This window comes from Varroa destructor, unplaced genomic scaffold (assembly GCF_002443255.2).
Source record: "Varroa destructor unplaced genomic scaffold, Vdes_3.0 BEIS01000003.1, whole genome shotgun sequence".
Lineage (NCBI taxonomy): Eukaryota > Metazoa > Arthropoda > Arachnida > Mesostigmata > Varroidae > Varroa > Varroa destructor.
In genome coordinates, this window is record NW_019211456.1 from 1117872 (window position 1) to 1132386 (window position 14515).

The 14515-nt window shown below is 39.5% G+C and overlaps 2 protein-coding genes across 10 annotated transcripts; one reads left to right on the forward strand and one right to left on the reverse strand.

Moving 5' to 3' along the window:
* LOC111246956 (uncharacterized) lies at positions 1-5196 on the reverse strand. The gene is made up of 5 exons (XM_022797407.2): positions 4732-5196; positions 2611-2844; positions 2039-2210; positions 1461-1591; positions 1-1255 (listed from the first exon to the last, which is right to left on the reverse strand). The coding sequence occupies exons 1-5, from the start codon at positions 4963-4965 to the stop codon at positions 455-457; spliced, it is 1572 nt and encodes a 523-aa protein (XP_022653142.1). The 5' UTR covers positions 4966-5196; the 3' UTR covers positions 1-454.
* Positions 5197-5383: 187 nt separating this feature from the next.
* On the forward strand, positions 5384-13243 carry Arp6 (Actin-related protein 6). Of its 9 annotated transcripts, none has more exons than XR_015325082.1 (10): positions 5384-5625; positions 5934-6134; positions 6488-6574; positions 6998-7189; positions 7656-7856; positions 8031-8240; positions 8682-8777; positions 8978-9275; positions 10675-10874; positions 11081-13243. XR_015325082.1 is itself a non-coding variant. In XM_086985493.1 (9 exons), the coding sequence occupies exons 2-8, from the start codon at positions 5991-5993 to the stop codon at positions 9248-9250; spliced, it is 1203 nt and encodes a 400-aa protein (XP_086841619.1). In that variant the 5' UTR covers positions 5384-5625; positions 5934-5990; the 3' UTR covers positions 9251-9275; positions 11081-13243. The 9 variants fall into 9 exon arrangements, 7 of the variants coding, with proteins under 7 accessions (XP_086841619.1, XP_022653146.1, XP_086841620.1 ...); XR_015325081.1 differs by having other exon boundaries at positions 10793-10874; XM_086985493.1 differs by lacking the exon at positions 10675-10874.
* Positions 13244-14515: the final 1272 nt, after the last annotated feature.

Genomic DNA, 14515 nt, shown 5'->3' on the forward strand with positions numbered 1-14515 from the left:
TTAGTGTTTTTTAGTCGTTTCTACTTAGATAACATAAAACAGTATTTTATTTATTCTGTACAGTGTCTATCATACATGGTATATACAATGCACCCACTTAGTTTACAAGTATACTTCCATTCAAATAGTTCTTAGACGGCAAAGCACATACCATTTTCATTAGCTGTCAAATGTTCAAATGATGAGGTACCTCTGCTGCGTTAAAGCTGTAACTCGTTTTTGTTTCTATACCTGAAGTAATTAGCAGGATATCGGGAAAATGTTTGCAAATACTATACTAACGGGCTGCTAACCTTAAATCAAATCAACTCACACGCACGATTTCGAGCTCATTCCAAGTCGGCGTAATATATAGTTTATCATTGGTTCACGGTTAACAATTCTTACATTGAACTAGTTCAGTCGCGCTGTTAATAAACCGTTTGTAATGGCTGCCGCCCAGCATTCGCGGTGTCTAAATAAGCCCTTCCATTTCCTTCATAAACTGTGCATATGCATCATCCTTGGTTGGCTGGCCTCTGTGAGGGACATCGGCATTTGACTGTGATCCTTGTACGCCGACCGATCCAGATTCCTTTCTGCTTCCTGATAGTCCAATGGATCCCGATCCCTCCCGTCGGCCGGTATGATCGCCTGCAGCAGTAATCGCTCCTGTACTGCTCAATAAACCCTTTTTTCGCAATTGTGCTGGTACAAACTTCACCACTTCCTGTTGAAGACTGCGCATTTGCGGCTTGGCTTGAATTGTCGTTTTGCCGGCGGTAGACATAGGTTTGTTGAGATGATACATTTGGCCGGAAAGCCCTCGGTGACCCGGTGTTGGACCACCCTTTGGCCCACCCATTGGCGGCGGACCTCCGTGAGGGGGCATACCAGGTGGAAGCATAAAGTCGGGATGATGTGGCGGGGGTGGAAATTGTGCGTTCCACATTCCTGGCGGGGGTGGGGGTGGCATACCCATTGGAGGTGGTTGCAGCATTCCAGGTTGCACTGGCGGCCCCAGTGGCGGTTGTTGGCCTGGCGGACCAGGGGGTCCCGGGGGAGGTCCACCTGGCACGTTTTGCGTTCCAAGGTTAGGCTGCTGCTCTTTTTGATGAACTTTTTCAAGTTGTTGCAAGAATTCGAGTACTTCGTCCTTTGCGGTTGTTGGCTGAGGTGCGAAGCGCAGTTGCTTGCTCTGACCACTTCCACTAGTTGCTTCACTAGCAGTTCTGACCTGCGGGGCTGGATTGGCTTGTAATTGCGTTGCTGGAACCTGGAAAAACATAAGGGTACATAGTAAGAGACGATCCGTATGAATTCAGTAAAGTTACACAGATAAGATGTTCCAGCTAAGCTTGAAATATCAGTTAAACATAATTATAGAATTTGCGTACATTATTACTATTGTTGTACAGACATTTCTGAAAATAATGAAGATTATTATCAACATAATTTATTGCTTTACTAGCTTTCTATACCTTTTTTGCAAGCGGAGGAAATGGAGGTGGCAAGGCTACTGAAGCCGGACCGTCATCTTCGTCGTCTAGGTCAGAGCAGTCGGACAAATTTGGCGGTGGACCGATCGGTACCCCCGGAGCGCCGCTGATACCTGTAATGTCAGTAATTACATGTTAAAGAACATTCTAGGAAAAAACTATATCTTCCTATACAACATTAACCTGTGTAAACGCCGTTCTTTAAAAGAAAAACCCAATTTTTTCTCAGTACTGCATCTGCGTAACAATGTAGATACAACTTCAAATGGCAGACTTCGGCCACACATTGCAAAGACAGCAATAATTATTCTTTAATCTGTCACATATTCAGCTAATATTATTTTTTTTTTTGTTTTTTTTTTCTCACCTGGCTATACTAAAAAGACGCTGCTATAGGAGCCTCGAATATTGTCAAAGATAAGTGCACGATTATATGAAAAGAAAAAAAACACTTTTTCAAAATACTATTGTGAGAATTGCAAGCAACTTTTCAATCTAATTTTTTTAGAAAGGCGAAATTAGCAGAAATATCCTTCTTTTCATATCTACATTATGCTCACCGATTGTCACACCCTTGTCCTTGGGATCGTCTTTGCCTCCAGTCAGTCTTTCAATTGTTGAATCCCTCTTTTGTTGAAGTTGCTGCATATCACTAAAGAATGATGAAGGATGCTTTTTCAAAATAGACTTTGGCGCTGGCGGGGGTGGCGCAGATGACGGCATTGGAATATCCTACCATAAACATACATGAAAATACACCAAAAATGTAAGAAGGATGCAGGCAAAATCTAAGACAAGTCGAATATGTTGACGCTTTTTGTTAGATAATATTTTACATGTATTGTAGCACCTTGTACAAGTAAAACGTAAACTATAATGACCTAAGTGAGTAGAAGACGAACACTGAGCCCACGTATATTAAACAGTTCTGTTAATTCCGTTTAAATCAGTATGGTTACAGCCCATACTGACTATAATATTAAAAAGGGCGAGTATACCTAAAGGTTACACTTTGCTAGAGGTGAAACTGAAGACACTGGATTAGTCCTCAAGAACACGACTATCGCGACGTGATTCGCTGTCAAGGAAATACAATTGCCAAGTTATATTCAAAACGAAGCGCTCAACAAACCTGCAATGCATCCAGCGACATCATCGTAGGAGCTGTTGGTAAAGGAATCTCATCGGGGGTAACCATTTCAGCCTGTTTTACAGATTCGAAATATCTCACAAGTTCCGATCTGCGTTGTTCATACTCCCGAAACATTGCTTTTAAAGCGCGATGCTTATCTGCGTCTTCTTTTCTGTAAAGAGTTTCAACACGTTCCAACGTTTCTAGGAGTTTCCTGCGTTTATCAGTCAATACCTGAAAAAAATAACGCAATGACTTATCTGCGTGAATTCTAAGTCAAGTGTGGCTGATAGTACTCACTTAATTGACTTCTACTTATGCAGCTTAATAGACATTCTCAGAAAAAACGTGTATTTGGAATCCAGTGTGAGAGGGAAATGAGATTCTACGCAATAAGTGGAAATTGTGAAAGTAGGAGATCACTTATTTAAGAATAAGAGGATTTACTAAAATTAAGTTATAGAATAGTTCCTTAATAAGATAGGCTATAATTTCTAAAAGTGAGGCTATGGGGCTAAGAAAGTCAATGTGGTTATACTGTCCAACTCATATTTCTCGACTACTGCCTTAATATTAATGACACGTAAGCCCAATATGCACGATATCATCTGTGTTCTCCGCTTTCGCAGCTAAACCGACGCACAAAGCTGTGCATCAAAACTCAAAAATCGCATTGAAAGATTCACGCACTTTATCGCCTGTGACCCATTTTATAGAGAATAGTAATGCCTTCAAACAGCTTTAGCGGCAATCAAAATATAAAATAACTGTATTTCTTGTTTAAAATTTTTTCGGTATAATCACAAACGGATCAATGACGTTCAAGGGATAGACGTCTTGAAAGACAACGTTTAACTAGTGTAGGATGACAAAAATAAATCTGGGACCTTCAAGGCTTTTTTGCATGCATCTATTTTCATTCAAACCGTGTAAAGCAGCCAAAAGTCATCCATATATCGTTTTCTCTGAAACAACCTTTATACCTAGAATTTGAACATTTTTTAATATTGAACCCCTATTAAGTAAAGCCTCGCTCCGGATATTGCTCCGATTATTCTCCGCTTATTGCTTCGCACAAGAACTCTATTTCTGGGTACCTCCGTTACCCTGTTTTTATGCCGATTTGTTAGTAGAACTCTGAAACTGAAATTGACAATTCCGGCCAGTACACCATAAGCTGAGAGCTAGTACTACCCGCAAGAAATAATCATATGCCGAAACGTTTATTGGACGGTGATCAACATTATGTTACACAAGGACAGGTCCACTTCTATATAGTTAGTCTGTATAGAACAAAACGGGGCACACAAATCGAAATCACATTATTTAATTGCATCTAATTTGATCTCTCGGAGGCAACAAAGCCCCTCATTACCGATTAACTTCAAAACTGCATAATCTTTGAGCCGATAGCAGAATCAGTGCAGATAACAGTATTAATAACAGAACAACTTGGACACATAGTTACTGTATATTCCGCTTAGACATCACATAACACTATATTTTTTTTACCTTTGGTGCCAAGAATGGCGGTTTGCATATAACATTATCTAATAGTCTAGCTGCATCCAAATTTGTATGCCCTTCCATTGTACAGCGTCCCAATTCAAAGAAGCATATCGATGCAGTTGACAGAATACAACAAACATTTACTCGCAGTTAGCAAAGTTAGGGTTAGGTGGATAATCTACAACCCTGCCTTACTGGTTACGCTTATTTGCAGTTGTCACAGTTTTGCAGATTACAATATCAGTAAATTTTCCCAAACCAACAGGGCTAAATATAACTGGCCAGTTTCTAGTCATCCCCAATAATGGAGTGTGAGCAATAGGTGCACCTCAGGTCGCCCGTGCACAGCTACCCGGCGATGCATTTGTTTGTAAGTTGGCTCGTGCGCTGGGTTAGATTTTGCATAGGTAGTTTAATATATAGTACGCCCTTAATAATATCAATATTATTCAGAATAAGGAAGACTAGTTTTACTTTTCTGTTTTTTGCGGTTTTAAATCATGTATTTGTATATATATATATATATATATATATATATATGTATATATATATATATATATATTTGTGACACTATTTATTAATTACACACAGGATTATTAAAGCCTAAATTACCTTTTCGGAAAGTGGTGGAGCTGCAGTAGAAGTGACATTGAATTGCATTTCATCAATCTTGATTAGGTCTTCGATGATTGCGTGTGGATCTTTACCCTTAAGGACAGCTTGTCGTACCGCCATACGTTGTTTTTTGTTTTTCTTTAGTTCCTTTTTACGCGCCTCCTTTCGAGCCTGATCTGTTGGATTCATAAACTTCCCTCCTTTTGTAGAGGTTAGCGAACGACGTCCCATTTTAAAATTAACTGATCCTAAAGTGAGTCAAGATAACAGTACAATTTGTCGCCCCCGGGATATCTATGGCACAGGGTGCACTAACTGGTGATATTATTTGCCAACCTCCTATACCAAATTTCACAAACTTCCTAGCGTTTGACGAAATGACACAAAATCGGAAATGATCGTACAAAACACGATCATGAAGACATTTGCATAACTGCTTCAGGTAGTTTGTTTACATCAGTTGGGTGACCGGCAGTTTGATTATACTTGAAAGCGAAAGCTCTCTCTCCACTTTGAGAGGAACGAAAGAACCCGTAGCAGTTCTTCAGTTTCTGCAAACGACCACTTTTTTTCGGATTTTTATTAGCTAACATTACATTTTGTACGGCGATGACCAGTTGTGACGGATCGCATCAGATATATTCCGAATCTGTGGCGATTTAGACCAAATTAACAGTCTTTGCAGAACACGCGCCGCAGCTACATCCAATCGCTACTCAATTGGAAACAAACAACATGCGCGCCAAGGCGGTGCTTTGCCCCAATTCAATTGTGAAGCTACCCAAATGATCGCAAACGAAATGCAGATAGCACTTAATTGATTGCTGTATGTGTAGTGGATAAAAAGGTCTCCCTTGTTAAAGTAGTCCAGCATTGACTATACTAAAAAAAGTACGTGTCATTGAACTATGAACTTCAGAATAATAGCAAGTGACAAACAAGGGGAGGCCGGTACTATTGCTTATTATCGATTTGAAACCGTTTTACATTAGACTTCGTCGGACAAGCTTCCTGTGTCTTAGTAGTGCATAGATGTGGTGCTCTGATATTAGCTAGGTGAATATTACATTGTGATCTGACTGCGGTGTTGAGGTCAGAATATATATTTAGCACGCCCAAAAAAGGTACTTCCAATATAATAAAGCTTGCCTACGTTTTGTTGTGTAGTTGAATCTATTTATGTGGTGTGTTTTTTTTAGGTAAGCACGACATTTGCTAGCTATTTTAGCTTAACGGATCCGAAAGGACAAAGCGTCATGGCAGCCGAGCATATGTTCATAATGGACAACGGGGCCAACTCCCTGAAGGTCGGCTATGCCACTGATAACCAACCACGGCTAATACCGAACGCAATCACGAAGGCGAAATCTGAAACCCGGAGGCGATTCATCGGCGACCAGGTAACGTTCTTTAAACTGTCAATTGTATAAAGCAGGATCAGTACTACTGATCCACGTGGTGTTTGGATTAATTCAACTGGTAGACGAGCTACATGACAGAATTTAACATGTCAAATAGATAACTAGTTTGCGCTATAACTGTGACCGAAAGCTTTCAACATATAAATAAACTTTTCATCTAATTCATGTGGTGTCTACAACTAGTCGAATAATTTTTTATGCAGCTCTCAACTAAAGGCCATTACTACTAAATATATTACCGCCCTGCAGTCACAAACAGATCTTCATCATCAAGATTAGAATTAAAGTGGCTTAATAGAAATCATCGGATCAACTTATCGGATCTTTTCCAGGTCGAAGACTGTAAAGATATGTCACAGCTGTACTATATTTTGTGCCACGAAAGAGGCTACCTCGTTAATTGGGAAGTTCAAAAGCAGGTAAATCAACGAGTGCACCTTTGTAAACGGAAGCTGGTTTCCACTGTAAAAAGTAAATGGGATCGATCAAGATATCATGGTTGGGGGTGGATAAGTAGGTCTAAGTCGTATATTTTAACAAAGTTGCCTGACGATGCATTACTGCCTATCTATTTGGATAACAACTGAAATCGTCGTGTATATTGTAGCATCAAAAAATGTAGACAAATCGATAAGTATTATTGAAAGAACTCAAGACGAACAAAATGTGATTTAATCAAACGTTATTCAATAAAGTTAGTAAATTAACAAACCATCAAACAATATTGATAAAACATTAATATAAATACAAATATTAAGATAAATAAAAAAACAATATTGGTAAAACGTGAGTTAAATGTAAGAGAAAAGGTTCATAAGCATTGCTGTACATTTTATTAACAGGTTTGGGACTATGTGTTCAGCTCAGAATGCCTTGGTGTAGATTTTTCGTCGACAGGTCTTATCCTGACCGAGCCTTATTTCGACTTCTGCTCAATTCAGGAGAACTTGACAGAAATCTTCTTCGAGGACTACGGTGTTCAATCTCTATGTGTTATTAATCCTAGTTCCCTTGTTGCATATAAATACCACCAAGTAAGTGACGTAGTTGAATATAGTTTTTTTTCCAAAAAATACAACAATTCACAGAAAATAATAGAAATATTATATTGACTATAAGAAGTTCTGCGTTCTAAGATTAGATGCCTCGTCTGTCCTACATAGCAAATTCTCAAATGAGCTATATGGGTAACGTTCATAAGAGCGTAATAAAAACAAGTATTACGAACTTTTGATGACGGTTTTTTTAAATTAATCAGAATAAAAGAGTGGTTACGGATTTCTTGAATCGAGTTCTTCTGATCGAAAAAACTCACTTATCGATTCGTTTAGAGATATTGACCGTCAGCGATAGATTAGTGCCAGTGCAATATGCCAGTGATGCTTTTTCGGAAGATTAAGGCTTTCTTGTTGAATTCATTTCCTTTTTCCGTCATCCCAGCAAACTCTGAACAAACAGATAGAAAATTAACTGGCTCACTTTTGCTTTTATTTGCTACAGGAGAATCCATCGGCATTGTGCAGTCTGGTGTTGGATTCCGGTTACTCTTTTAGCCATGTGGTACCGTATGTAAAGGGACGTCGCGTGAAGGAGGGAATTCGTAGGATCAATGTCGGAGGCAAGAAACTTACAAACTATTTGAAGGATGTTATTTCATTTCGGCAACTTAACGTCATGGATGAAACTTACGTCATTAATCAGGTAATTAATCCAGTTCTTTGAAGACGTGTTTGTGAGAATCCGTTGAGGGTTTTGTTGGTCAACAACGTCCTACGCATGTAAACATATAAAAAAAAACAGTTAAAAGATTAACTGATGTTACAGCTTTTCAGCTAAACGCTTGCAGAATCTAAAGTTAGTTGACAAACATTTTAGGTAAAGGAAGATGTATGTTTCGTCTCTCAGAATTACCGCTCTGATATGGACATAGCCCGAAAGTGTCTGCCGGATAATGTAATTTGGCGTGACTATGTCCTGCCTGATTACACGTCGATTAAACGTGGCTTTGTTAGACCAAAGGAACAAACCAATGGGCGCGCAACGGATACCGAACAGATTGTACGAATGAACCTGGAGCGGTTTCAAGTAAGCGAGCCATTATGAAGAAGAGTCGATTTCAGTTGCACTCAACTAATGCATAGTATATCCGCTCCTACACAGCTGAATGTGTATATAGTAATAAACACTGTAAAAGTTAATTCAAGTCGGGGTTTGAGTATCTGCTAGACTATTAAATGCACTCTCTGCTTGCTCGTCTCAATATATGTGGGTACTAGAAGAAAATTGACTTTTTGAAGTTTCAAGTTTGAATTGAAATTGATTGATCTATATCAAGTAGATACTGGTACTAAGCGGTTCACTCTTCACCTTACAAGACTGCAGCCGAATTTCCTGAAAAACAAAGTATTTTGTCTGAAAAAAGCTGACCTGATATCAAACGATTTTTGACCAAAAATTAAAATAAAAGGAAATATTCTGTATATGATTGTGCTCAATTACTTTATTTATGTCACCGTTTTTCCGTAGGTCCCAGAACTGCTCTTTCACCCATCTGATGTTGGTATTGATCAAATGGGAATCTGTGAAGCAATGACGCACGCTGTCAAGTCATTGCCCAAGGACGTACGTATATACCATGCTAAAGTAATGTGTTATAATCCATCATGCAATGTTTTATTTTATAAAACATCATAATTGCTAGCTTGTTTTTTTCAAATACACTCACACCGTTGTACTATGACGGGAGGGCGAGTACATTTAGCGTCCTAACTTGATACATGATAATGATTGATGATTGATAATGTGCATTTTCCACATTTTAGGTGCACCCGCATATGTACTCAAATATTCTCCTAACTGGTGGCAATGCACTTTTTCCGGGATTTCGCGAACGAGTCGCTAGTGACCTGCGGAGCCTCGTTCCAGAGCTCTACGACATTCATGTTAAACTGGACGACCCAGTTAATGCGGCATGGCATGGCGGAAAATTGTTGGCTAACAATAAAGATGATCTTGCTAAAAAGACGCTTACCAAACAGCAATATGGCGAGCAAGGCATTGCCTTCTGTGTAGATTTCTACAATTTGCTACACTAATACCGTTAATCTATTAACATATCATGTAAATACAATTCTATTCTATACATTTGAGACAGAGCATTGGGTTCGTTGAACCAGTGTGCTTATGATATAAGGTTTTATTCAACAAATGTCTTATGAAAAACACTTTCGAAAAATTTGAGCGAACTCTTGTGCAATGCTATTGTCATCTCTGTAAGATCATCGTTCTTTACATAATCACATAAACTAGGCGATACTCATCTAGTACATTCTATATATATATATATATTTACATAAATATATCCGTACAGGGTGTACGAAACGTTATACAATCTTTCTAGAATCTGAGCGAAGGTAACATGCAGAAGAATCCTAAATATTATTATCCAAAAATATGTATCTAAAAGCTAGTATGTTTTAAAATAAGAAAAGGGGATATTAAGTTGAAAATCCCTCAGAGAATAGTAGATACCGCCTAAAATATCATGTGCGGTTCAGCGTTCGCAGAAATAACCATGTATGAATTTTTTCTCTACATTTTTTGTGATATTGAGGTACAATCTAAAGATAATTGTACTCTTAAAGGCGTCGAGCATCAATTAGCGTAACAGAGGACTGTTAAAATTTACAAGTGCTCTTTACTTCCAACGCGTTTGTTACATAATCTATTACGTCAATATCCCCATGTGCTAAAGCTTACCTAGACAAAAGGCACAGCATGCAGCCGCTTTCTGCAAGATACTTATTCAGGCTGCTTATGATTCAATTGGGTGGGAAGAATTTAATCTTTGCCTGACTATGTCGGTAGCTTTAATTTTAAAATATTTGGTTTATTTATGATCAGTGTAACTAAGGTTTCTGAGCTGTATGTTAAGATATCTCATTTAAATATATATAAACACCAACAGAAGTTGATATAAGTAGCTGAGCAAGGTGTAGTTATGAATATGTTAAAATACATCTAAGTCTCTGAGTGGAAGCTTCTTTCCATAGTGATTGTAAACAATGGGCGAAAGAATTATCGATACACGCACGTATTTCAGAGAGACAAATGTAGGATATTTGTAATGAAGAGCTTAAGCAAAAAGTGTTCGTCAGGATTATTTAAATATCTACGTAGTATTTTTTATTTAGTTTGTTTTTGAAAATTTAAGGTTACATTTAAAGTATTCATAGCATACAATATTTATAGAGTACGTCGTCGTGCAGAGATACTGAGTGGTTTAAAGAAGAAATAGTCATGTGAAATTTTATAAATTTTGCCTTTACAAGGTATTTACAAACAATATTTACCAATTGTATTAGGGGGTCGATGTTACTAGATCGTTGTACTAAGAGCTCTACATGCGTAGAGCTATTGATACGGCAGCTGGGACCCCATATATGTGTTACTAATTCTTCGAAAATTTCCTTTTCTGCATTCTTATCCGTTCCTGTACAATAAACTCCCTATATCGTAGATTATTTTATTACCTCGCTGAGTACAGTGAATCGCGCGTGACAGGAAATGACTTGAGAAGCTTCAAGAAGCTCACAATCGTTTTCTAAGCACTTTCATATAATGGTGGTGTCCATCAGGGGAAAAGGCGAAAGAGTACCTGATGCGCCGGTAGCGAGCTTCGACTGCTGGAGGCTTACCATTGACCAGCCGGCGGGGGATGTATGTAGTCACAGCCGGCCGAAACCGGAAATACATGTATTGTGTAATTTATATACCTATTTCATTCGTCCATGCTACCGAACAGAATGTCTTTATCCCGCGCTCAGTCTTTCATGAGATTCTGTAGATTGGCGGCGACAGGTGCCGCCGTGAACTCCGTAAACGATAGGCTAACCGTGTGACTTACTTCTCGACGTTTCATTTAGGCTTGAACGTGGACAGCAGCTTCCGGAACGTGTAGGGCTGCATGCGAGGCATAGGAAGACGGGCTCACTAAACCGGAGCGTTCTGCACAAGAAAGTTTCTTTCTTCGGAAGCCCGCCTCCATTAACGAAACCGGGCATGGGCCTCTATCCGTAGCTTGGATACCAAACGATCGGGCTAAGGCTAACCGCGACTTCAGTAACTCTTCTAACAGCAAGGCCTTAAACCCGTGGAGTAGTTCGAATAGTGTCACGCCTAGGACCTCGCTGACCATATTATTCACTATAAAAACGACTGTCGGGACCATCGTGCAGACAGGGAAGCCGGTGATTATAGCAAATTCTTAGACGCGCCGTAATCGTGCCGTACATCTACTCTATTACGACGGTTCTTAAACGGCGGATATTGGAACGTGCCAAAAATTGAAGTCGGTCCTAAAAGTAGATGGCCTTGTATTTTAAGACCACCTCCATGGACCCATGCTAATTCTAAAGGGCGGTGAGAGTTTTTACCGGGGCCCGGGCTGTCAATCGGTGGGCACGAAAAAAATGAACGAAACGCGTGCAATACTCTCTACTCAATAGCACCGGTTTTATAGCCTCAGGGAGTCAGTCTTTGTTAAATCCAAATGGTCTTGTGACAGAGCGAATAAAGTTGACGTCGTCGATCACGGGAAGATCGGCCAGATGCTTCGCGACCAGAAGTGGTATTGTCTGACTACCCGTAATAGAAATCGAACCATTCTGTTGAGCATAATCACCACCGCAAATCCATGCGGGTTCGTCAGATAACGCACCGTAACTTATCAGCCTTTTCAGGAGTATTACTATAGTCGCTACAGGACAACTACGGGTTGTCGTGCTACTTCAAGACTGCACATTGAAGTCGTATTCCAACATCTCCTAGACCCACTGAATTCGCTTGGTATAAGTCCCTCTTGCTCTACAAATACTTCAGCATGCTACTGCGACCTGATATGATGAACCGCTCTCCATACAGATATTGGTGAAGTTCCCTTATCGTCTAAACAACACCCAAGCACACTGTCTCCGACGGCTGCACTTCTCTTTTAATCGAAAATGTTTATTCGCCTAGGCTAGCACGCGCTCTACGTCCACGCCAAATTGGACTAGCACCCCTGCTGATGTTGGCACTATGTTTCGATAGGTAACTTTTCCCAGAAGTGTTATATAATTCACTTGTTAGGGCCCCTTTGAAAGCAAAAAAATGCTCTCTGATGAGGCGCAGAAAAGGCGGACGCTTTAAACAAATTGTATAGCGGTTAGGTAACCTTGGCAAGATCTCGGGACGACTCGACGGTAGTAAAAGACCACGACCAGGAAGTTCTGTAATCACCACAAGTTTCTCTGGGTTAAAAGAGAGCCTGGAAAATTCAACGATCGAGATATACGACCTCCTACATAACGAACAAGCACTGCCGGCGTTAACGACAGAAATTACATCTAAAAAACGGTATGGATGTCTCTTGAACCCCTGAATTTACGATGACATCAACGAGATGTACAAAAACCAGCTAGTACTGCAATTTACTTAGTAGGCCTCCATTAGCCGCTGAAATGTCACCTGTACAGTAATCAGTTCATAAGGCATCCGCTTGAGTTGACCTAGACTGTGTGAGATACAAAATGCGCCACGTCGATAAGGCTTCAAGGGTCAAACCACCTGTTCAGGTAGCCGTCTGCCGCCAAACCTGTAATCTACCTCAGCCATTTTATCAAATGGTTCCCGTTAAAAACAAAGACTCCGGACATATTAGCTTGCTGCAGACTGTTCATCAAGCGGTGAATTAAGCCGTTCGCATTCGCTTAGATCCTACCGCTGCCACTGTATTTGTCACAGTAAAAAGGTTAGACAGATGGAAACTGGCAAATAACAGGCCGGCGAAAGGGTATCTTATAAATACGTTTGGCGGACCGGAAGTACATTTATTGCAATCACATAATTTATACGTCCGTTACATCGGAAATAACTTTATACGTATCCAGAAGTTTCTTGTTCCGATACCACATGTTGCCAATCGTATTTTAATCAAACAATGAGAATCAAACAAGGAAAAACAGAAGCAATGTTTATACCTGTATGCGAACTACGTGACAATAATTATTTCTGTTTAATTTTGGTGACGCAATAAATACATAACATTATTTGTTCTCTTTGTCATAGTAGAGATTGCTGAAAGCGATACACAAATATCTTTTGTGCATGTGCTTGAGAAGCCTTCCTATCATTGCTTTGCTCTGCGCTTCTCGCTATATTCGCATAGGTTATAATCCACATCACGCAACAACTAGTGAACCGTATACACAAGTCAGGTCTATTAATAATAAACGTATGTCCATTTTTCCGGTACAAGATTTCACACATGATTTTCGTGTGTAAAACTGATCGATGTGGTTACCGTTAAGTCACGGATGCAGTTGGCTGAGATTAGTTAGTTACCGTCAATTTTTTAACTATTTATCGGATTGTTGTACCAGAAGCGCAATGCTGTACAGTTACGAAGCGAGAAATTCAAGTCTAGTGCAGTTGTCTATTTGAACAATCGATTTAGGGAAATATACATTTTTTGGCTGTCTTCCATCGTACATTTTTCTATAATCTGCATATACTATAGTTAGGGATCTAGACACTTGAGAGATGACTCTGTTTAGGATGTAGGTAACTGATCCTAAGGCAGTGCGCTACTGATAATTATTGAATGAACTTCTTGGATCGCCCTAGATCACGTCACAAATGAGCCAGGGGTTTCAGGAAAAACAGATGCATCTTCTAACATGCGGAAAATCTATGGCAAAAAAAATCCGTGCGGGCTCCAAAGTCAAATGCTGCCATTCAGTTATGCATTATGAACGACTCATCTCTTTCGATGAAGACCTTTAATGTAGAAGTGGTACATTACAGCACCGGTGGCACTTAATAGAATACAGTATTTAGTGAGTGTACAATGCTTTCAGATGCACCTTATACATCATAAAAGCCGGATAAATGCTTTTTGAGTACAATAAAACCAAAATGCTTTATTTCTGTTGCTAATTTTGTATGAAATGAAACAGTATATTGCCCATGATTTTTCTCTGGCTTTATATTCTTAATACAAAAATGAACTACAGAAATAACCTCTGATTTGCTGACAATCCAGAGGATGTGCCCAGCCCATAGAAATCAGTGCAGGGCTGGCGGCTTCAGAGTGAAAACATGGTCTGGGATGGGCACACATGGCCGTTAAATAGCCCAGCTTTAAAGGTTACCGGGTATGAAAGGTTATTAAGTGCTCCAATTCACGCTTTCTCGAACACAAGTAACGATCTATTTACTATACCAGGTCTATTGTTCGGATTCTGTTATTGGATTGAATTCGATATACATTCTATAAAAAATTCGAAATATTTTTACAATATAACCTACTGTATGTAATC